Below are 23,285 nucleotides of genomic sequence, written 5' to 3'. Positions count from 1 at the left end.
TCCAAGAGGATAAATTCTGAGTCTCATCACCAGCCAGTCAGACTAGCTTTGTCTAGTCAGAAAGGCACGAACTGAGGAAGCCTCTTGGATGAGAGGCGAAATGTCTTCACGGATATATACCAAGTCCAGTTGCACTTGATTCAACTCCTTTGGATTGTATCCAATCTCCCAAAACCATGTTGAAAAATGTGTTATGGTCTGATGAGACCAAGGCTGAACTTTGGCCATAATTCCAAAAGGTTTGTTTGGTGTAAAAACAACACAGAACATAACCATAAGATCGCCACACCCACGGTGAAGCATGGTGGTGGCAGCATCAGGCTTTGGGGTTGCTTTTCTCCAGCCAGGACTGAAGCTTCAGTCAAGGTGAAGGGAATCATGAATAGTTCCAAATACCAGTCAAGTTTGGTGCAAGAACCTTCAGGCATCTGCTAAAAAGCTGAAGCTAAAGATGCATTTCACCTTTCAGCACAACAACAACCAAAAGCATACATCCAACTCTACAAAGTAATGGCTTCACGAGAAGAACATCAACGTTTGGAACAGCCCAGCCAGATCCTAGACCTGAATCCAATAGAAGATCAGTGGGGTGACCTGAAGAGGGCTGTGCACAGGAGAAGACCTCGCAATGTGATGGATGTAGAACATGTTTGTAAGGAAGAGTCGGAAAATCTTGCCAAGTGAATAGGGGTGGGGGGAAAATTGATTCTTAGATGCATCGAGATTCTCTTATAAAAGATGATGTCTCAATACAGAAAACTCAATAATCAGCGATGTAAAGCTCAATTCTTGACTGGAATGTACGTTCTTTGAACCAACTGGATAATGAAACATAACAGATGTAAAACATATGCGTTGTGTTTACATTCTAAGTTAGGCTACTTCTTTATTTTTGGTGAGGATGGCTGAGCGCGAGCAACGGAAGTTGGATACAATCCGACCAGCACCCTCCGGCTTAAAAGCCAGTGTATGGAAGCGTTTTGACTTCTATGAAGTTGAAGGGAAAAGGGACCTGGACAAGAGCCACACTGTATGCAAGTTGTGTCTAATTAAAATGAAATATTTTGGGAACACAACAAACTTGAGAAACCACATTTCAAGCTTCCGCCCGGAGTTGGAGGAAAAACAGCCGGTTGTAGTTGCTGCCAACCAGAGAACAATTGAACAAGTGATATCATAGCAGCCTATTCTGTTGCCTACCAACATGGAGATTGCTGGTTCAAACCCCCATTTTACCTCTGGCTTGGTCAGGCATCTTTACAAACACAATTGGCCGTGTCTGTGGGTGGGAAGTCGGATGTGGATATGTGTCCTGGTTGCTGCACTAGTGCCTCCTCTGGTCAGTTGGGGCACCTGTTCAGGGGGGAGGGGGAACTGGGGGGAATAGCGTGATCCTCTCACGCGCTACGTCCCCCTGGTGAAACTCCTCACTGTCAGGTGAAAAGAAGCAGCTCCACATGTAACGGAGGAGGCATGTGGTAGTCTGCAGCCCTCCCCAGATCAGCAGAGGGGTTGGGGCAGTGACCTGGACAGCTCAGAAAATAGGGTAATTGACCAAGTACAATTGGGGAAGAAAAGAGGGGGGGGGGAAAGCCAACAAAAAAAAAGCCAACAAGCGAAGATATGTCCAGCCGACAGACTCTTACCCAAAGTGAAAGAGTGCTGAATAAAATCCAAAGGTGCTTACATGAAGTATTAGTTTAAGGATGTGCACACTTGTGCGACCAGGTTATTGTATGTCTTCAGTTCTTTTCCCTAAGAGGTTTCAGTTTGTTTTTCACTTAAATTCTATAGGTTGTAATTTCACATGAAAGGTGGAGAACGTTCTGACATGATTTATCTTGTTTTCATTTTTATCTTTTTTTTACGTCAGAAAAACCAGACATTTTAACAGGGGTGTGTAGCCTTTTTATATCCACCGCAGCAAGGTTTCAGCCGGGTGATAGTGAACTACTTTTGGGAGGATATAAGAACACATACACTACCGTTCAAAAGTTTGGGATCACCCAAACAATTTCGTGTTTTCCATGAAAAGTCACACTTATTCACCACCATATGTTGTGAAATGAATAGAAAATAGAGTCAAGACATTGACAAGGTTAGAAATAATGATTTGTATTTGAAATAAGATTTTTTTTACATCAAACTTTGATTTCGTCAAAGAATCCTCCATTTGCAGCAATTACAGCATTGCAGACCTTTGGCATTCTAGCTGTTAATTTGTTGAGGTAATCTGGAGAAATTGCACCCCATGCTTCCAGAAGCAGCTCCCACAAGTTGGATTGGTTGGATGGGCACTTCTTTGAGCAGATTGAGTTTCTGGAGCATCACATTTGTGGGGTCAATTAAACGCTCAAAATGGCCAGAAAAAGAGAACTTTCATCTGAAACTCGACAGTCTATTCTTGTTCTTAGAAATGAAGGCTATTCCATGCGAGAAATTGCTAAGAAATTGAAGATTTCCTACACCGGTGTGTACTACTCCCTTCAGAGGACAGCACAAACAGGCTCTAACAGGTACTATTTAATGAAGATGCCAGTTGGGGACCTGTGAGGCGTCTGTTTCTCAAACTAGAGACTCTAATGTACTTATCTTCTTGCTCAGTTGTGCAACGCGGCCTCCCACTTCTTTTTCTACTCTGGTTAGAGCCTGTTTGTGCTGTCCTCTGAAGGGAGTAGTACACACCGGTGTAGGAAATCTTCAATTTCTTAGCAATTTCTCGCATGGAATAGCCTTCATTTCTAAGAACAAGAATAGACTGTCGAGTTTCAGATGAAAGTTCTCTTTTTCTGGCCATTTTGAGCGTTTAATTGACCCCACAAATGTGATGCTCCAGAAACTCAATCTGCTCAAAGAAGTGCCCATCCAACCAATCCAACTTGTGGGAGCTGCTTCTGGAAGCGTGGGGTGCAATTTCTCCAGATTACCTCAACAAATTAACAGCTAGAATGCCAAAGGTCTGCAATGCTGTAATTGCTGCAAATGGAGGATTCTTTGACGAAAGCAAAGTTTGATGTAAAAAAAATCTTATTTCAAATACAAATCATTATTTCTAACCTTGTCAATGTCTTGACTCTATTTTCTATTCATTTCACAACATATGGTGGTGAATAAGTGTGACTTTTCATGGAAAACACAAAATTGTTTGGGTGATCCCAAACTTTTGAACAGTAGTGTAAAACAGACATAAAAACCACGAGTGCGCCTGAAACTCACGGCACGAACAGCTCTGGGAACAAAACCTAACCTCAATAAACCATGGCGGCAACAAAAATTCAAACCCTGGAGACACTGCAGGAGTCACAGAAGAGACATGGGAAGGGCCCACAATAAGCAAATCACAAGCTGCGGAAAACCCCAGCAAACCCCGCGCAGAAGAAGCAGAGGAATAGATTTGGAATCAAGAACCATTGAAAACAAAGGAAGCAAAAGAAATCCCAGAAAAACAGGAAGTCTTGGCAGAGCTTGACTTGAGTCTTAATCTGAAAAATAAATAAATAAACAGGTTCGAGGGGCTAAGGCTATTAGTAAGGCTAAATCAATTACGAGCTGAAATTGGGAAGACCCCCCTTCCCATAATTTTCAACAATATTGTTGAACTTGACTCAAATTAATTGAGAAACTAAGGCATGCCTGAGCCGGGCCACAGATGAGGCTGTAACTGTCAAACTCTGAATCATGCTGGTTGCTACCATCCACAGACTGGGTTGAGGACTTCCTTAGGCGACAGGAAGTCATTTCAATCCAGGAAAAGAAAGAGATGAATGGGAGTGTGAGGAAGAGGACACCAGGACCGCTAGCAAGCAGAATGACAAGAGGTGAAGCCTGATTTTAGCGAGACACCCCTTCTTGTAGGAATGTTGGACATACCGCGGAGTCAGATACCGGTGTGCCATCGGGAAACGGCTTGCAACGGGGTTTGGTGAGGAGTGTTCCCTGATGGAGAGAGGACATGATGTGGGACTTGGCACAGACAGACAGACAGACAGACAGACAGACAGACAGACAGACAGACAGACAGACAGACAGATAGGCAGCCAGGCAGCGAGCCAAACTGACTGGCAGGACTGGCGAAATAGTCGAAAGACAGAAAGAAATGACAAATAGTACAAGAACACAACAGGTGGATGCATCCTGTCTGACAGCCTGTTTGTAAAAATGTGTTCATGTGTTTTCAAAGATGGCACTGGTTTTACATTCACCTCCTCAGACCGTGAATAACTTGGGGGGGCAAACCAAAAAAGGGCACATAGAATGGAAGGGAGGAATGTGTATCTCTTCCATACAGAATCTTACATGGAGACGGAGTAGGATGGACACACAACAATGAAGAGACAAACAAATTATGAGAGGAATGCTCACAGAGCAACGGACCAGGGACAGGTGTAGAGACTGAACTGTTACCTACTGTGAACACACAAGCATGACAACTCATCATAACACAAACTCAGCTGAGTGAGTTCAGAGAGGTGTGGGATATGAAGCAAGACATGTCTGACTGAATGAGGCACAAGGATGTGTGAGTAAACCCAACACGGCAATGATGATACCATTAAGGTCATTAGCTAGGACACTTACACTGACAGGAAGTACAGATACATTAGCTGAAATTATACATCTTATTCTTCCTTGCTCTTTCACTCACACTCACACTCACACACACACACACACACACACACACACACACACACACTTTCTCTCAAACTCACTATATGCAACGCCATAGGAATCTCCATCAGAAATTAAGAGGTTTTTATTCTATTCAAACACACACGGTGGTGTTTAAAAGTTTGTGAGCCCTTTAGAATTTTCTATATTTCTGCATAAATATGACCTAAAACATCATCAGAGTTTCACACAAGTCCTAAAAGTAGATAAAGAGAACCCAGTTAAAAAAACGAGACAAGAATATTATACTTGGTCATTTATTTATTGAGGATAATGATCCAATATTACATATCCGTGAGTGGCAAAAGTATGTGAACCTTTGCTTTCAGTATGCCCCCCCGTGCAGAAATAAATAACAGCAACTAATCGTTTCTGGTAACTGTTGTTCAATCCTGCACATCGGCTTGGAGGAACTTTAGCCCATTCCTCCGTACAGAACAGCTTCAACTCTGGGATGATGGTGGTTTTCCTCACATGAACTGCTCGCTTCAGGTCCTTCCACAACATTTTGATTGGATTAAGGTCAGGACTTTGACTTGGCCATTCCAAAACATTAACTTTATTCTTCTTTAAACATTCTTTGGTAGAATGACTTGTGTGCAAAAAGTTCTATTCTGGTCTCATCCGTCCACAAAACGTTTTTCCAATAGCCTTCTGGCTTGTCCACGTGATCTTTAGCAAACTGCAGAAGGGCAGCAATGTTCTTGTTGGAGAGCAGTGGCTTTCTCCTTGCAACCCTGCCATGCGCACCATTGTTGTTCAGTGTTCTCCTGGTGGTAGACTCATGAGCATTAACACTAGCCAATGTGAGAGAGGCCTTTAGTTGCTTAGAAGTTACCCTTGGTTCCTTTGTGACCTGGCCAACTTTTACACGCCTTGCTCTTGGAGTGATCTTTGATGGTCGACCACTCCTGGGGAGGTTAAAAATGGTTTTGAATTTCCTGCATTTGTATACAATCTGTCTGACTGGGGATTGGTGGAGTCCAAACTCTTTAGAGATTGTTTTGTAACCTTTTCCAGCCTGATGAGCATCAACAACCCTTTTCTGAGGTCCTCAGAAATCTCCTTTGTTCTTGCCATGATACACTTCCACAAACACGTGTTGTGAAGACCAGACTTTGATAGATCCCTGTTCTTTAAATAAAACAGGGCGCCCACTCACACCTGACTGTCATCCCATTGACTGAAAACACCTGACTCTAATTTCACCTTCAAATTACCCGATAATCCTGGAGGTTCACATGGAAAATTCTCAAGGGTTCACAAACTTTCAAGCACGCCTGCACGCACGCACGTGCGCACAACATCACAGCATCATGTTCTATTTAACATTAGCACAAATATCAAAATCCAAATAATATCCATAATGTTAACTACTCTCATGGAGCGCAGAGCATTGTTGGTGAGCCGGCATAGGGAGAACGAAGACGCGGGGTGTCAGATCCATGGAAATGAGACGGCAAACTGGGTTGTAATGAGGGATTTAAAATTCACTCGCCGCTTGTGCTGATTAACGGGGCTAAGTGGGCAGAAAGCATCTCTGAATGCACAGCAGCCTGCAGATTCTAGAGATCCTGCAGGTTCTAGAGATCCTGCAGGTTCTAGAGATTATTTTTACATCTTAGTTCTGACAGTAAAGCCTCCTACAGATGGTGCGATTTCAGCAGTCTTATAAGTTAACTCGAAGCCACACTGTGTGATATGAATCTAATAAACTTGGGTACGACATCAAGTGTGATGTGTAGACTGTACGATGATAACACCTACTGAATCACAGGCTATGACGCAAGTCCATAAAAACGTCATCAGTGTGCGTAATCAATCTATGCCGCTGGTAGAGCAACATGATGCCAAGCAGGAATCAAGTCCTTTCAATAGCCGCCATATTCATGTGTTTGGAAAAAAATCCACAGAGGAGGAGGACGTGGACCCGGTCGTGGCTGGGGAAAAGAGGCCAACTTGGGTCATTTGGGTCACAGATGCTAACAGTGTGTCTGTGTTCAGCGCCAGCAAAGCTTCTGCGTGGCATTGATCAGTGCATCATTTCGTGCTGCATTTCTATTGGTTGGTTAGTAGACGTAGGTCGTAGCAGCAGTCACATTGTGAGATGGTCGTCCTACAGTTCTGACACTGTCAGACTTTTGTCCCAGGTTATCTTCGGTTGCAAGACCGTAATAATGGCCATCTTTGAACCTGTCTCACAGTGTGATGTAGGACAACCGTTTTGGAGCCACGAGCAAAGATATCACCACGTTTAGTCAACTTTCATCTGAGAAGGCCCAAATTCGCACAGTGCATACCGACCTTAAGTTAGTCAAAATCGCCTCAATATCAGCATAGGAAAAAATCAATCGTCAATCGTCTTTTAATCATCAATATACGATCTGATTGTCAACCAGCACAAGCCTAACACACACGCGCGCACACACAGTCTATAGCTGATAGCTCGATCTTTTCCTTCCATTAGCCTATTGGAGACACCAACTGCAGATACTGGTGAGAATCGCTTGTGCTCCAAGTTTACAAGGCCAGGCATTCACTACATGGGAATCTTTTCTCCTTCCTCGCAAACTACAGACAAAAACAAATGTTGTGCTACACATTCACGATGCATTACCATAAACTCAATAAAATCAAGATGAACAAATTAAGAAGGACACTGATAACAAGCTAAAAGATTTAATAGTCTGTCAACAACAGCTGCCTATGGGCTGCACCTTGAGATCTTCAACTGAGAGTGGAAACTTGTTCCTGGCAAAGAACCATCCGGACCTCTTGAATACACACAGAGCAGTCATTTATAAATATTCATACTTAATTTAAACCTTGTTTACCCAACTATATGAGAGTAAATTCACAATTCACACAGATGAGCCAAAACATTATGACCACCTGCCCAATATGCTGTTGGTCCTCCACGTGCCACCAAAACCGTGACACCCGCCTTAGGCATGGACTCTACAAGACATCTGAAGGTGTCCTGTGGTATCTGGCACCAAAACATTAGCATCAGATCCTTCAAGTCCTGTAAGTTGCGAGGTGGAGCCACCATGGATCGGACTTGTTGGTCCAGCAAATCCAACAGATACTCAATCAGATTGCGATCTGGAGAATTTGAAGGCCAGGAAAACACCTTTAACACCGCATCATGTTCCTCAAACCATTTCTGAACAATGTGTGTAGTGTGGTAGGGCACATTATCCTGCTGAAAGACTGTCATCAAGGAATACCCCTGCCATGAAGGGGTGCACCTGGTTTGCAATGATGTTTAGGTAGGTGGCACATGTCAAATTGACGTTCACATAAATGGCCAGATCCAGGGTTTCCCCGCAGAACATTGCCAAGAGCATCACACTACCTCCACCGGCTTGTCATCTTCCCACAAAGCATCGTGGTGCCATTACTTCCTCAGATAAACGGCACACACGTACACAGGCATCCAGGTGATCTAAAAGAAAACGGGACTCATCGGAAGAGGTGACCTTCTTCCACTGCTCCAAGGTCCAGTTTTGATGCTCGAGTCTCCATTGTAGGCACTTTTGACGGTGGACAGGAGTCATCATGGGCACTCTCAGCGGTCTGCGGATACGCAGCCCCACATTCTGCAGGGTGTGAATTTTCAGTGACTTGTGCCACAGTAGACCTTCTGTCGGTTTGGACTAGATGGGATAGCCTTCGTTGCCCTCATGCATTGTTGAGCCTTGGGCACCCAACACCCTGTCACCGGTTTGTGGTTTGTCCTTCCTCGGACCACTGTCGGTAGGTACTCAGCACTGCTGACCAGGACAAGCCTTGCCATTTCAGAGATGCTCTGACCCAGCGGTCTGGCCATAACAGTTTGGCCCTTGTCAAAGTCACTCAGGTCTTTGCTCCTGCCCATTTCTCCTGCATCCAACACACTGACTACGAGAACCGATTGCTTGCTTACCATCTAATCTACCCAGAGCTCGACATGTTCCCTTGTCTGGAGATGATCAATGTTATTCGGTTCACCTGTGCTTGGTCATCATGTTTTGGCTCATCAGCGTATATACAGAAGAGCAGAGATGGGAAAAGGTGCAGTGGAGAGAAGGAGGGATGAAGAGAGGAAAAAGACAGCTAATCCTTAGAGGAGCCGGAGCAATAATGTCTCTTTCTGAGCATGGCTCACTATCATATCCATGGTTTCATAATCATTGCAAGGTGTCATGGCATTCATCAAAATGAATGATCAACCGAACAAAATCCAATACTGTTACCAAAATGTTGTCAAATAATTTCACCACTCTCACTTTCTCTCATTGTTTGCATTTGTTATCTCATCGATTCTCTCACTTTTTCACCTTCTCTCAAAAAACAAACATTAAAAAAAAAGACTGAACACCCAGCAGAGAACAGCACTGACTGTTCCTGCAGCCACATCAGATACACGGTATGACGAGGGTTTACCTGGGAATTGACCGTCTGGCCCATAGGGATGCGGGAGCACTCAAGTGCGTACTGTTTCACACAGAAGTAAGAGCCCTGAGAGAGGGAGACAGAAAGGCAGGGACAGAATGATCACAGGCATGTATCATATTGCCTGGGTGTGCAGAAACAACCAATTACGTTCACGCAGAACTACATTTTAGAGGATGGTACATTGACTGAGGGTGGTCTTACATGAAAACCATATGGGTGTGAGCCCCCCTCCGTTTGACTATGAAGTTCATTTCATTTGATTAGTATGGAAGTTTTTTCTGAACTCAGATACACAACAACAACAACAACTTAATTTTGTATACCGCCTTTCAAGGAACCCAAGGACACTTTACACTAGATAAGAAAAAAAAAAGATTAAAAGACTACAGACCATAGGCCTTAGTAAAAAGGTAGGTTTTCTGTAGTCTTTTAAAATTGTCCAAAGAAGCAGCGTTGTGGATCTCTGCTGGAATAGAGTTCCAGAGGGTGGGGGCTGCCACACTAAAGGCTCTATCCCCAAAAGTCCACAGGCTGGTGTGGGGGATGGAGAGGAGGCTCGTGTCTGCGGACTGCAGATTCCGGGATGGAATATAGGGGCTGAGGAGGTCTGATAGGTACTGGGAGGTATGGGCATGGGGGGATTTATAGATGATGATTTTATAGGAAATGCGGGACTTGACTGGAAGCCAGTGAAGGCGGACAAGGGTGGGAGTGATGTGTTGCCAGGGCTTGGTGCAGGTGAGCACCCTGGCAGCTGAATTCTGCACATACTGAAGCCTCTCTAGGGCTTTGCTAGGTATCCCAGACAGGACTCCATTGCAATAATCCAGACGGGAGGTGATGAAGGCATGGATGAGGGCCTCTGCCACAGAGTCAGAGTAATGGCCAGAGTCTGGAGCTGTTTTTGAGGTGAAAGAAAGCAGATTTGGTGACAGATTTGATCTGTGACTGGAATGAGAGGATAAAGTCCATAATGATACCAAGGTTGCGGACTTCTGGGGATGGGCAAATGGAGCAGCCATCCATATCGAGAAGATCTCCATCCTTCCAGAGCAGTGCCTTGGAAGCCATGAGCTCAGTCTTATTGGTATTTAGTTTGAGTAGATTTGATGACATTCAGATTTTTATTTGGTGGAGGCAGCTAACAAGGGATTGTGGGGGGAGCTGAGAGGATGGAACCAAACTCGAGTCTGCTTGAAAACAGCAGTCTGGAGTCCACTTAGTGCGAACTGCAGTATGATCCGTGACCGGTATGACAGCCCTGTGGTCTAATTTGAGAACGTGAGCATGTGAATATAGCGGAAAACGCCGTGTGTAATGTGTGTGTGGTTTTAGGCAAAACTAACTGGAAAACTTTGGCCAGCAGCAAGTCTTGGTGCTGAATTTACCTTATAGATGTGCCAGAATGCACTGTGAGTGAACCAAATGTAGTTCTCATTGACTGACTTCTCAAACTTTCTGGCCAATTGGTGTTGGTTAACTTAATTTTGGTTGTGGCACCAAATAAGCAAAAAGCATTGCCAAAAACATGTATCGATAATGTTTTTTCCATTTTCAGCTTGACCGAAAGCAGGCGCGCTCTCCTCCAAGCCTTACTGCCTGGATACGGTGCTAATAGGTGATGATGAAAGCATTACACAAACATACCACAATCCAGAACAACAGAAGTCCGGTGTGAAAGCAGACCAGTAGGGTCAGGGGCAGGTGGACAATCAAACTTGGGTTCGGACTCAAGCAAACATATCAAACGTGAAAGTGCCCTAAGACAACTCACTAGATGAACAAGTTCACTGCAGTGACACTGACTGGGAATGCTACAGAACTGGCACTCCATGTTATGTGGATATGACACTTAACTCACCTGAAAAGCCAGCTCCATCAGCACGATCCCACCTGGCAGCGCCCTCTGGAGGTGGTACGCTGTGGTGCCAGAGCCTGTAGTCTGCTAAGAAGTCAAGAAAAAAATTTAAAGGGATCAACTCAAGGATGGATGCCTGTCAGTGTGAGTGTGAGTGTGTGTGTGTATGTGTGTGTGTGTGTAGTCATGCAGAGAGGGGGAGTGTTTGTGTGTAAGTGAATCACAGCGTCCTTCCTCGCTGCTCATTTTTGAAGTGTAGGCTAACCTTGGGGCTGTCCTCGCTCTTCTGCTTGACGTAGGAGAAGGACATCCTCCCTTCTGATGACATGGAGCTCAGCATGGCAGCACGGGCCCGAGCGATGCTGTGGGAAAGTGGAGTATAAAGGTCAGGATAGGTCTGGAGAAACTAGAAGGGTCAGGCCCCCCTTGGGGTGAGGTGTGGGGGGGGCAGCAACACTGGCCCATTCTCACAAACACTGCAGAGTGAATCCCACAATCCTAGGCCAGAGATGGACAGAGAAGCTGGACAGGCATCTGCCTTACATCTGCTGTGATTACATCAGCCACAGGGTAGTGATGCTGTGAGATCAGAGGCCAGGAGAGCATCGCAACACATTTGATGACTAATGGATGAGTACTGCTCCCAACCAAGGGAAAAAGAGATACACTGAAGACCCAAGGGTAGTGTATAAGAGAGAGGGAGAGACTGACAAAATGAGGGGAGGGGCGGGAGAGAGAGCGCGAGAGAGAGAGACAGAGAAAGAGACAGAGAGAAATGTAGGGGGTATATTTGGTCATTTTGCATAAAACAGGCCTACCAACACAGGGCTGGCCAGTTCGAATCCCCGCGTTACCTCCGGCTTGGTCGGGCATCCCTACAGACATAATTGGCCATGTCTGCAGGTGGGAAGCCAGATGTGGATGTGTGTCCTAGTCGCTGCACTGGCGCCTCCTCTGGTCAGTTGGGGCGCCTGTTCAGGGGGGAGGGGGAACTGGGGGGAATAGCGTGATCCTCCCACGCGCTACATCCCCCTGGTGAAACGCCTCACTGTCAGGTGAAAAGAAGCGGCTGGCAACTCCACATGTATCAGAGGAGACATATGGTAGTCTGCAGCCCTCCCCGGACCAGCAGAGCGGGTGGAGCAGAGACCGGGACGGCTCGGAAGAGTGGGGTAATTGGCCGGGTACAATTGGGGAGAAAAAGGGGGGGGGCCTGAAAGAAATGTGATGTCATTGTTTGAGAGATCCCTACTAGGAAGATTTGATGTTTGCGTGTTTACTGTGTTTGCACACAAAATCCTCTGTTAGTGCAGTAACATAATTTTACTTGAGACTTAACCAATGTGCGCTGCTTGTGAAATTATCATTTGTTGTTGTGGAAAAAAATGTTGATCAGTCCTTTTCCTTAAGATGTTCGTTCCCCCTCCCCCCCGACCAGGCGCCCCGACCGACTAGAGGAGGCGTTAGTGCAGCGACCAGGACACATACCCACATCCAACTTCCCACTCACAGACAAGGCCAATTGTGTCTGTAGGGACACCCGACCAAGCTGGTGGTAATGCAGGGATTCGAACTGGCGATTGTCATGTTGGTAGGCAACGGAATAGACCGCTACGCTACCCAGACGAAAGTGGCTGTGTTTTCTATGCATTAGACTAACCTGCGGGTGGGGGACTGAGGCCGGACTTGGACCAGAATGAAGCCCATGCTCTGAAGGTACTGGACATACTGCTGGAGGAAGGTGTTGGAGATTTCCAGGAGCCAGGGCTCTTCCTTCAGGCGGCCGGGCAAAATGTCAGCCGAGTCGGTGCTGTGGCTGCGGTCCCGCCCAGAAGCTGTGGAGTCACTGGAGCGGTGCCGCTTCTGTTAGGAACAGAGGACCCAGAGATGCGTCTACGCATATACAGTGCATGTATACAAATTAATGCACACTCACGCACACAAAAGTGAGACTTGTACAGGGGAGCTGATTTTGCAAGGTATTGTGTAGGTTAATCTAGCCTACAAGCTGTGAATACTTCATTTGTTTAGTTTACATAATACTGAAATACATTTTGTAGACCTGTTATGCAATGCACTGGCATTTTTTTTTATAAGGAATGCCATACAGTATCTTATTAGTACCTTATATTCAGTACATTGAACTAAGAGAGGACAACAAAATGTATATTTTTACTTTCAACAAGCTTTTGAAATGGAAATATAAGATTTATGACTAATGACTAGTGGGCATATATACATTGCATGGCAATTTCACTGTCTTTTTAAATTGCACTGCAGTAAAGCAAATTCCAATTATCTATGTTTACACTGAAATAAGGAACTAAACTTTGAATTACAATGTGTTTGGCATCAATACAAAACAAGCAACCTTAGTTTTTCAAGAATAATTTCATACATTTTTTAATGCTCCTCTGGCCTCAATTTGCTTTTAATTGTCTTTTTGAACCTGGTGCCTCAAAAAGACTTACAGCAAGCAGGTTTTACCTTCAATGGGGGCTGGATGAGATGTTCTTCTTGAATGTGCTTGCGGAAGATGGGGTCAAAGAGAAGAGGGGTGGCACAGTAGTGCACCAGTCTAGAGCACTGCTTCAGGGTGTCCAAGTCTGCCACCTGTAAACGCATGAAAACCTTAATGTATGTTCCCTAAGGGAGAACAACACCACAAGGTCTGAATGGAGCCCTAGCAAATAAGCCTACGGTTAGAATATATTGAGAGAGCAAGAGAGAGAGAGAGCAAGAGAGAGAGAGAACAAGAGAGAGAGAGAGAGAGAGAGAGAGAGAGAGAGAAAAACCATCTCCCTGATAACCTCCATCATCTACTTCTCTCTGTCCACTGGTGCAGTTTTCGCTTCACTGATGGTTGCCACAATCAGACCAAATCTGAAAAAAAAATTGAATTTAGATTCTACTGACCAAAACAACTACCAGCCTATTTCCAATTTACCATTCATCTCCAAAATCCCCGAGAGGTTAGTTGCATCTCAATTCCAGATCTACCTTGATAGCAATCTCTTTGAACAATTCCAATATGGCTTTCGCCCCAAACACAGCGCAAGAACAGCCCGGGTTAACATCACTAATGACCTCCTTTGTGCAGCTGACTCCAGTCTACTATCTATTCCCATCCTCCTTGACTTCACCACAGTTTTTGATGCTACATCCCATCAGCTCCCCATGGATCGTCTGGCTAGCATTGGAGTTGGGGGCACTGTGTATCAGTGGTATGCTTCCTACCTTACAGACAGGACACATTTTGTACAGATTCAGCATTACCAGTCAGAAAGTTTGATAGTTCATCATGGCGTTCCACAGGGTTTAGTGTTGGGGCCACTCCTGTTGAATATTTACCTCCTCCCTCTTGGCTACATCTTCCGACACTATGGTATCAATTTCCACTGCTATGCTGATGATACACAACAGTATGTGTCCACTTCCACTCTCCCCCTCAGTACCCTCACTGCTTGTCTCCATGATATACAGATATGGATGATTAACAATTATCTGAAATTTAGCAGTAGTAAAACTGAGCTACTCCTCATTGGCACTAAATCTACACTCTCAAAAACTAATATTTGGTCACTCTCCATTGCTGCAGCCACCATATCTGTTTCTGCTCAGGCTAAGAGCCTTGGTGTTATCCTAAATAGTACCCCTTCCTTTTCCAGTCATATAAACAATGTCACCCGGATTGCCTTTTTCCATCTGAGAAACTTCTCCAGACTACGCCCTGCTTTAACACAACACTCCATGGAAATCTTAGTCAATGCTTTGGTCACATCATGCATGTGAATGCATGATGTGACCAAATGCGGTGATGACTGCAATGTGATCCTGGCAGGCATCCCCAGCAAACCTATTCACCAACTTCAACTCATCCAGAATTCTGCAGCACGAATTATAACACGTTCAAAGTCCACTGACCATGTCTCTCTCCTGCTTATTCAATTACACTGGCTTCCTGTGTCACAGCAGATTAAATTAAAAAATGTATTATTAACATTCAACGTTCTCCATAATCTATTCCATGCTTATCTCAAAGACTTCCCTCAGACTTACACTCCATCTCACTCCCTGCAGTCTTCACCAGCAGGTCTACTGGCACTACCATTACATTACATTACAGTAATTTAGCTGACGCTTTTATCCAAAGTGACTTACAATAAGTGCATTTAACGTAGGAAATCAGGAGAACTACGAGTCATCAGAGGTCATAAGTGCATCTTCTCTCTAAACAAGCATCTAAGCGCAAAACCAGTGCTAAAGTAGAAGCGCAAGAAAGGGATTTTTTATTTAAATGAGTGAATAGAATAAGAGATAAGAGCAAGTAACAGAGTAGTAGTTCTTGAAGAGGTGAGTTTTCAACTTGTACTGAAAGATGGGCAGCGACTCCGCTGTCCTGACATCAGTGGGGAGTTCATTCCACCACTGTGGGGCCAGGACAGTAAAGAGCCATGACGGGGTCGATCGGCAGCAGGGGCCTCTGAGCGACGGGGCAACCAGGCATCCCGAGGCAGCAGAGCGAAGTGGTCGGGCGGGGGTGTAGGGCTTGACCATGGCCTGGAGATAGGAAGGAGCTGTTCCTTTTACTGCCCTGTAGGCTAGCACCAGTCTTAAACTGGATGTGAGCAGCTACTGGGAGCCAGTGTAGGGACATGAGAAGGGGAGTTGTGTGGGAGAACTTAGGGTGGTTGAACACCAGACGAGCTGCAGCTTTCTGAACAAGCTCCAGAGATCTGATGGCCGATGTCGGGGCGCCAGCAAGGAGAGAGTTGCCGTAGTCCAGCCAAGAGATGACCAGAGCCTGGATGAGCACCTGTGCCGTCTCGTTGGTGAGGAATGGGCGAATCCTCCCGATGTTATAGAGGAGAAATCTGCAGGAGCGAGCAACTGATGCAACGTTTGCAGCAAACGACAGTTGGTTGTCCAGGATCACACCCAGATTCCTCACAGTCCGAGATGGCGTTACTATGGTGTTGTCAATGGTGATGGCCAGGTCTCGGTGCGGGCAACCTTTCCCCGGGAGGAACATCAGCTCTGTCTTGTCCAGATTGAGCTTCAGGTGGTGTGTTGCCATCCACTCCAAGACGTCAGTCAAGGATGCAGCAATGCGCGTCTTCTATTCTAGATGAACCAGCAATTCAGAATCACTCCAGAAGTTAAAATGCACACTGCACTACCAGCTATCAAACTCGGCACAATGGGTGCCAAGGCTTTCTCCTGTGCTGAACCCGAACTTTAGAACTCCAGTCCCCATCACATCAGCTTAATGGACTCCCCTACGGAATTCAAAACTGCTCTTAAAACCAAACTTTTTAAACTAGCATACTCACTTTAACAGCCTTAACAACATCAAATTCATTTGCTAACTCTGCTGATGTATGCTCTACTGCTTATTGTGTGTTTTATTGCTGACTGCAGTTTTTTACTGCTTTGTTTTATTGTATTTGATGTGAGGTGACCTTGAGTGTTACGAAAGGTGCCTTTATAATTAAAATGTTTATTATCATATTAGAGAGAGAGAGAGAGAGAGGGAGAGAGAGAGCAAAACCAACAAGGTGGGCCACATACAGGGCAAAAGATTGAAATGTGTCTTGAGGAAATTAGGAGCGAAAACTAAAGTGAGTCTGATGAGCAGTGAATGCGTGCATGCATTGAACACAGGCCGACACTTCAAACTGACAGCCCATTAGCCTCAACACAGTGGGTTTAGTTCGCAACAGACATGAGAACTCCAATAGTGGCCAGCATAGCATTATTGGAGTTGTGCACATGTGCAAACTAGCTGGTTGTAGTTTGGCAAACACAGCATTAGAGTTGTGCAGGTTGCTTGTTGCAGTTTTCCCCTTTTTTCTGTATTTCTGTGCAAAAGGTCAGTTGGTAGGCATGACTACATATCTATAGCAAAGTAAAAGTCTGAAAAGCGAGACAGGACATTACACTCTCACATTTATAAAGATTATTGACATTGTAGATGCTAGCTGGTTATGTTTTCTCACAAAGGAAAAAAGTTTTTATTGATTTGTCCTTCAGTTTCCCAGAACTGCCTGTTAACAGTATCAGTACTCTGCACTGGAATAAAGAGGCACTGGTAGCTGCAGCCACACAGGGAGCAGCTCTTAGGAAAACTGAAACTTGAATCTCAAACCTTTGGTTGATATTGTGACAAGTTTTTGGTTTAATCGGCGAACAGTGAAAACATAAATGTAGCCCTTTAACGTCTACCCTAACGCAACATGTAAAGCCATGAAAAGCAGTGTTACCTGTGGAGGGCAGAGCTGCTTGAGCAGCAGAAATAACTGATGACATGAAACATGCACTCCTCCATAATGGCGCCGCTTCATACCTAGCGCTGTCACAATCATGACATTTTAGTTGACGATTAATTGTCATACAAATAATCACAATTAACGATTTAATTGTCTTTTTTTCTTTTGGTGCACGCCCCCCTTTCTCCCTATTTGTACTTGGCCAATTACCCTATTTTCTGAGCCGTCCCGGTCACAGCTCCACCCCTCTGCCGATCCGGGGAGGGCTGCAGACTACCACATGCCTCCTCCAATACATGTGGAGTCGCCAGCCGTTTCTTTTCACCTGACAGTGAGGAGTTTCACCAGGGGCACGTAGCGCATGGGAGGATCACGATATTCCCCCCAGTTTCATGGTAATTTGTACTGCGTGTCAAACTTTTGCAGCATTTCTTTAAATGCTGGTTTTTCAACTGTACTGAGCGGCTGCATTTCTTTGGCTATCTACCGCGTTCATATTTAGACACTCGTCCGAAAGCTTCAGGAACAGCCAATTGCCGGTATGGAGCTTCGGCGGTGGCTGTCTTTCCAAGTTCGGCGAAGCAGGTGGGGTGGTGGATCCGTAGATGGTTTTTTAAATTTGTGGTATTAGTGCTTTTGACTGCCACCTTTTTGCTGCAAATCTGACAAATGGCCTCCTCCAAGTTACTGGGCTCTCCTGTTTCATGTGGCTTAAAACCAACATGTGGCCACAGCGCTGCTGTGGAGTTTGGCTCTGCAACGACGTCCATGATGTTGATGTCAACACATGCTCGTCCAAATGCAGTCACCAAATATCATAGAATATAATAGAATAGTATAGATATCATAGATTATAGAATATTATAGAATAATATAGATTATAGAATCATATAGAATAACATAGGACATTATAGAATAATATAGAATGATATAGAATATGATAGAATAATACAGAATATGATAGAATAATATAGAATATTATAGAATAAACAAGATAAACAGTCTGTTGGCGCTAATTCACCAGTGTCAGTCCGGGGTCCGCGGTGGTGTAGCAGTCTAAGCATCAGCTTTGTGTCGATGCAGTTGCCCACTGGGGACCGGGTTTCGCCCCTCGGTCTCATCAGATCCGACTATGGCCGGACTCGATGAAGCAGCAATAACTGGCAATGCTGTCTTTGGGAGGGGGGCGGAGTCGGCTTGTGTTCGTCACGTGAATGCGTCTGTGTGTGTGTGGGGAAAAAGCAGTGGTTCGGCCTGGATTCACCTTGTCACGGAAGTGGCGAGGCGTCTCCTTCGAGACTGCCGGCCGGAGAGATGCAGTTGCCGAACACATGCAGTACGAGGGTGGTGTTTGAACTAAAATAGGGATCAATTGGCCACTAAATTGGGAGAAAAAGGGAAAAAAATCAGAAATAAATTTGGGAAAAAAAAAAAACGCCAGTCCAACAACAAACGGTGGACAATGAGGTGGGAAGTGATGGAAACATGACATTTGTTAGTCTCATCCAGCTGCTTTGATACAAATGAATGGAAATTATTCTAACGATTACGCAAAATGATTGCGGTCAGGTCAAATAATCACGATTAGGCAATGAGGTAATAATTGTGACAGCCCTATTCATACCACTCGAAATGTCAAGGTGGCGGACTGCGTCATATGGTAATCAGTCTGGAGATCAGTCTTCTGCCACCAACAAAGGCCCCCCAGGCTTAATAAACACCGTTCAGCTGCAGGGAATGAGACACCTTACCTGAGCAGCAACGTCTCCGAGACGGAAACCTTTTTGTCCAACAAGTCACAAGCAGCTGCACTGATATGCAAATGTAATTTTGATGGGGTGACGGCGTGTTGGGACACAGATGAATCGCCTCGGCTGACCGCGCTGGGACAGCATAGCTTTGTGTGTCCGTCCTTACCCATCTATGTGTTGAAAGCCAGAGCATTTGTGTGTTTGTGAGTGTTAAATGTGTGCATGTGTGTCTGGATTAGCAGAAAGCACGGGGGGGGGGGGGGGGGGGGTTCTGACCGGTCTTTCTGTATCTGCTGTGCATTCAGAGGGGCTAACGGAAAGGGGACTTACTGAGATGGGCATGTTGGACTGGGCTGACCTCTGCTGCCAAGTGACGAACAAGTTCTCGATCTTCATCTGTCTCTCCATCTCTGTTGGTGCAGACAAATCCAGACAGACTGGTGAGCCGCAGGGACACGAAAAGCGTGAACAAGCCGTCATAAAGCAGACGGCTCCAGAGGCACAAGTGCCACCTTTTTCCTGCTCACACACGGACGCAGAGTTACTGAAGCCGTAGCGCTGTATGACACCAGTGGTGGTGCTGCACCAACACCGCAGAATGTGAACCTCCAGCATTAGTGTGGGGTTAGTAGACAAAATAAAGGAAACTAAAACATATTCTATTAGGGGTCGCCACAGAGGATCAGCCGCTGTGGCGACCCCTAACGGGAGCAGTCGAAAGTAGTAGTAGACAAAATAAAGGAGATGATCATTTTTCTGCACTGCAGAGCACTCACAGCCTTCATTGGGAAATCAGAGCAGAGTCACCTCACTTCACTTCCACCTCTGGTGTGACATATGAGACACCTGGAGTTGGTTTGCAGCAGTGCACAAATCCACAGGTGGAGTGTTACTGTCCTAGTTTTGATTTTTTTTCTTTTTTTGATTTTGATTTACTTTAATCTTTTTTGGGGGGGGATCCCCCCCCCCTTTTCTCCCCAATTGTATCTGGCCAATTACCCCACTCTTCCGAGCCGTCCCGGTCGCTGCTCCACCCCCTCTGCTGATCCGGGGAAGGCTGCAGACTACCACATCTCCTCCGATACATGTGGAGTCACCAGCCTCTTCTTTTCACCTGACAGTGAGGAGTTTCACCAGGGGGACGTAGTGCGTGTGAGGATCACGCTATTCCCCCCAGTCCACCCCCCCCCAAACCGGTGCCCCGACTGACCAGAGGAGGCGCTAGTGCAGTGACCAGGACACATACCCTCATCCGGCTTCCCACCTGCAGACACGGCCAATAGTGTCTGTAGGGATGCCCGACCAAGCAGGCAGTAACGCGGGGATTCGAACTGGCGATCCCCGTGCTGCTAAGCAACGGAATAGACTGCCACGCTACCCGGACGCCCCTTTGATAAACTTTAATGTTCCTCATAAGGAAATTCCTCTCTGCATTTAACCCATCCTAACTGTGTAGCTAGTGGGCAGCCACCGTGCAACGCCCGGGGACCAACACCAGTTCGTCTTGCCATGCCTTGCTCAGGGGCACAGTCAGGAGTATTAACCCTAACATGCATGTCTTTTTGATGATGAGGGAAACCGGAGCACCTGGAGAAAACCCACCACAGACATGGGGAGAACACGCAAACTCCACACAGAGGACGACCCCCAAGGTTGGACAACCCCGGGGTTCAAACCCGGGACCTTCCTGCTGTGAGGCGACAGCATTAACCATTGTGCCCCAGTGCCGCTCAAATTATTATGATTGTGCCGCCTACTATCTCTCAACAGTGGTGGCCTCGATGATCCTACACATGGCCCGCTCCAGTGCCAGTCAACAGACCTGAGCTCCTGACTGTGCTGGTATGAAGACCGACATCAGCCACTCCAGCTGTCATCAGTGTCAGTGCTGATGTAACTACGCTGAGCTAAAGAAGCAAGGAGTGAGACACAGCATCCTTTTGCTGTGGGGAACTACAGCACATTTCTGCTGTCGACGTTAACATGAGGGCTGACGAGGGAAAGACGACATTCTCTGTCAAACGTTTTATCTCAGGACCGTTTCATTTTGAAATTCTACCCAATGGCACGCTATCCCAACTCAAATCCCTTCCTCCTTAAAGTAAACAGCAACATGAGAAGATTAGCAGTCAAAAGGCCAACGAATAAAGGGAAGAGGAAGTCTTGTTGCCAAGAACAGTAAACGTCTTAGCGTATGACAAGCATCAGGGCATCAGCTCTGCATCCTTCACACAACAATCCATTCTGTAAACGTACCGCCACCCAAGTGCAACTGGAGGAAAAGAAGGAACACATTAACACAGAAAACAACCCCCCCCCCCCTTTATCCTCCCCAAATGTACTCAGCCAATTACCCCACTCTTCCGAGCCGTCCCGGTCTCTGCTCCACCCCCTCTGCTGATCCAGGGAGGGCTGCAGACTACCACATGTCTCCTCCCATTAATGTGGAGTCATCAGCCGCTTCTTTTCACCTGACAGTGAGGAGTTTCGCCAGGGGGACGTAGCGCGTGGGAGGATCACGCTATTCCCCCCAGTTCCCCCTCCCCCCCGACCAGACTCCCTGACCAACCAGAGGAGGCGCTAGTGCAGCGACCAGGACACATACCCACATCCAACTTCCCACCCGCAGACACGGCCAATTGTGTCTGTAGGGACGCTTGACCAAGCCGGAGGCAACACGGGGATTTGAACCGGTGATCCCCATGTTGGTAGGCAACGGAGTAGACCGCTACCCTACCCGGACGCCCAAATAATGTAAAATGATCAAATAATTATAGCTGAATCCACAAACCTGGTAGCCCCATCTTAATGCTGACACTGTGCCAACCATTCTTTTCTCCTCATCACGGGGGAGTAAGATTGACATGGCTCAGGAAACGCACACGTTGTGAAAATGTGTTTTTTTCCATTTCAAAACGACATCGCGTATCATACTAAGTCACGCTGTACAATCACACGTCACTCGTTGAAAGGTCAGCGGCGAACAGGGTCACAGCACTACAAGCCCTGGTTTGAGCGTCGCTGGAGGGTCGCGTGGAAAGCAACGGCTCAGCCGGCGCAGAGGAATCTGGCCCGCTACTCACGTGTAAGCGCCTTAGAAGGGGCTAAGACTACGACCGTGATGTCACAGCGCTCTTCCTAAACAAACTCTCCAAGTGCAACATGGAGCCAGTTCGGCAGATAGATTCAGTGAAAGAAGCCCGTCGGCTGTTGTCCAGACCTCTCCGCTCAGCAGCCTTAACCTCCAGCAGCTGGGCCCCGTGCCGGGCCACCACGTCGGCTCCATCCTGCGCTCCGGCAAGGGGGCGGACGGCGTTCATGTCCCTCAGAGCCTCGTCGAAGGGCAGCAGCTCTGAGGGGAAGTGCAGGGGGGCCAGGCTGCGCACCGAGCTGCACAGCTTCCCCGGGTCTTTACTGGGCACCGGAGGAACGGGGCTCCGCAGCAGGCCGTCGGGCTCCATGGTGGAGTTCAGGAATGGGTTGGGCTCCTGTTGACAGAGACAGAGAGCGAGAGAGCGAGAGAGAGAGCGAGAGAGAGAGAGAGAGAGAGAGAGAGAGAGAGAGAGAGAGAGGCTATGTTAGGCCACAAGAGCTTCTTAGCTGTTCCAGCTCATGTTTGCTGAAGTGCAAAAACTACATCTAATTAAAATGCATCAAATTAGAGGAAGGACGATGACGGGACTAAAGCAAAAAGCCCACAGGGTGGAGTCGGGTCACTGAAGGAATACCCTTGGCCTCCAAAAGGGAACATGTAAGGAAAAATCTTATTAATGGACTTCCAACAATTTGAAGTTACAGCGCGTGCTCGTTCCATTTCTACATTTTTAAAGACACCGATTCCCGTTTCACCACACAAGGGTTCATGTGAACGACAGAAAAAGCCCCTGAGGTGGCAGCTGCGACACTGCGAACATACCTACATTTAGGGGCAACAAGATCTGCTCCACTTTATTAGTGGGGATTGGAAAAAGGAGGAATCACTTCATACCAAGGACACATTTTAAGTGTGGAAAAGCGGAGGGAAAACACAATATTACCACAGGACACAACAACGTCACGTGTGTTTCAAATGAGCAGCTATGACAGTGCTGTCGGGATTTGTTTTAGACATTTCAAGTACTGACAGGCGGTATTTAGAAGAGCTGACTTTAAGATAGTGAGGAGGGGGTGACAGATTGTGTCTAGATGGCTGTCGTGGGAAGCACTCCACTAAAGTCCAGGGCCACGGCCAGCACGGCAGAGCCGCCGGCACAGCAGAGCCGCATTCATCTGCCCTGCACGCCGTGTCGGGGGACTTTT

At 46.4% G+C, this 23,285-nt stretch overlaps 1 protein-coding gene across 1 annotated transcript in view; it reads right to left on the bottom strand.

The window, feature by feature from the left end:
* The window catches only part of LOC130109761 (KICSTOR complex protein SZT2), a 223,277-nt gene that overhangs the window by 25,287 nt on the left and 174,705 nt on the right, over nucleotides 1-23,285 (bottom strand). Inside the window, exons 12-18 of the mRNA XM_056276744.1 lie at nucleotides 22,207-22,474; nucleotides 19,317-19,396; nucleotides 13,454-13,579; nucleotides 12,627-12,829; nucleotides 11,232-11,328; nucleotides 10,970-11,053; nucleotides 9,097-9,171 (exon numbers count right to left, since the gene is read on the bottom strand). Of these exons, the coding sequence (XP_056132719.1) occupies nucleotides 9,097-9,171; nucleotides 10,970-11,053; nucleotides 11,232-11,328; nucleotides 12,627-12,829; nucleotides 13,454-13,579; nucleotides 19,317-19,396; nucleotides 22,207-22,474 (933 nt within the window). The remainder of the gene's footprint in view (nucleotides 1-9,096; nucleotides 9,172-10,969; nucleotides 11,054-11,231; nucleotides 11,329-12,626; nucleotides 12,830-13,453; nucleotides 13,580-19,316; nucleotides 19,397-22,206; nucleotides 22,475-23,285) is intronic.

This window comes from Lampris incognitus, chromosome 3 (assembly GCF_029633865.1).
Source record: "Lampris incognitus isolate fLamInc1 chromosome 3, fLamInc1.hap2, whole genome shotgun sequence".
In the NCBI taxonomy this organism is placed as follows: domain Eukaryota; kingdom Metazoa; phylum Chordata; class Actinopteri; order Lampriformes; family Lampridae; genus Lampris; species Lampris incognitus.
Note: the sequence above shows the minus strand (reverse complement) of the source record. Positions and strands in the feature narration are given on the sequence as shown.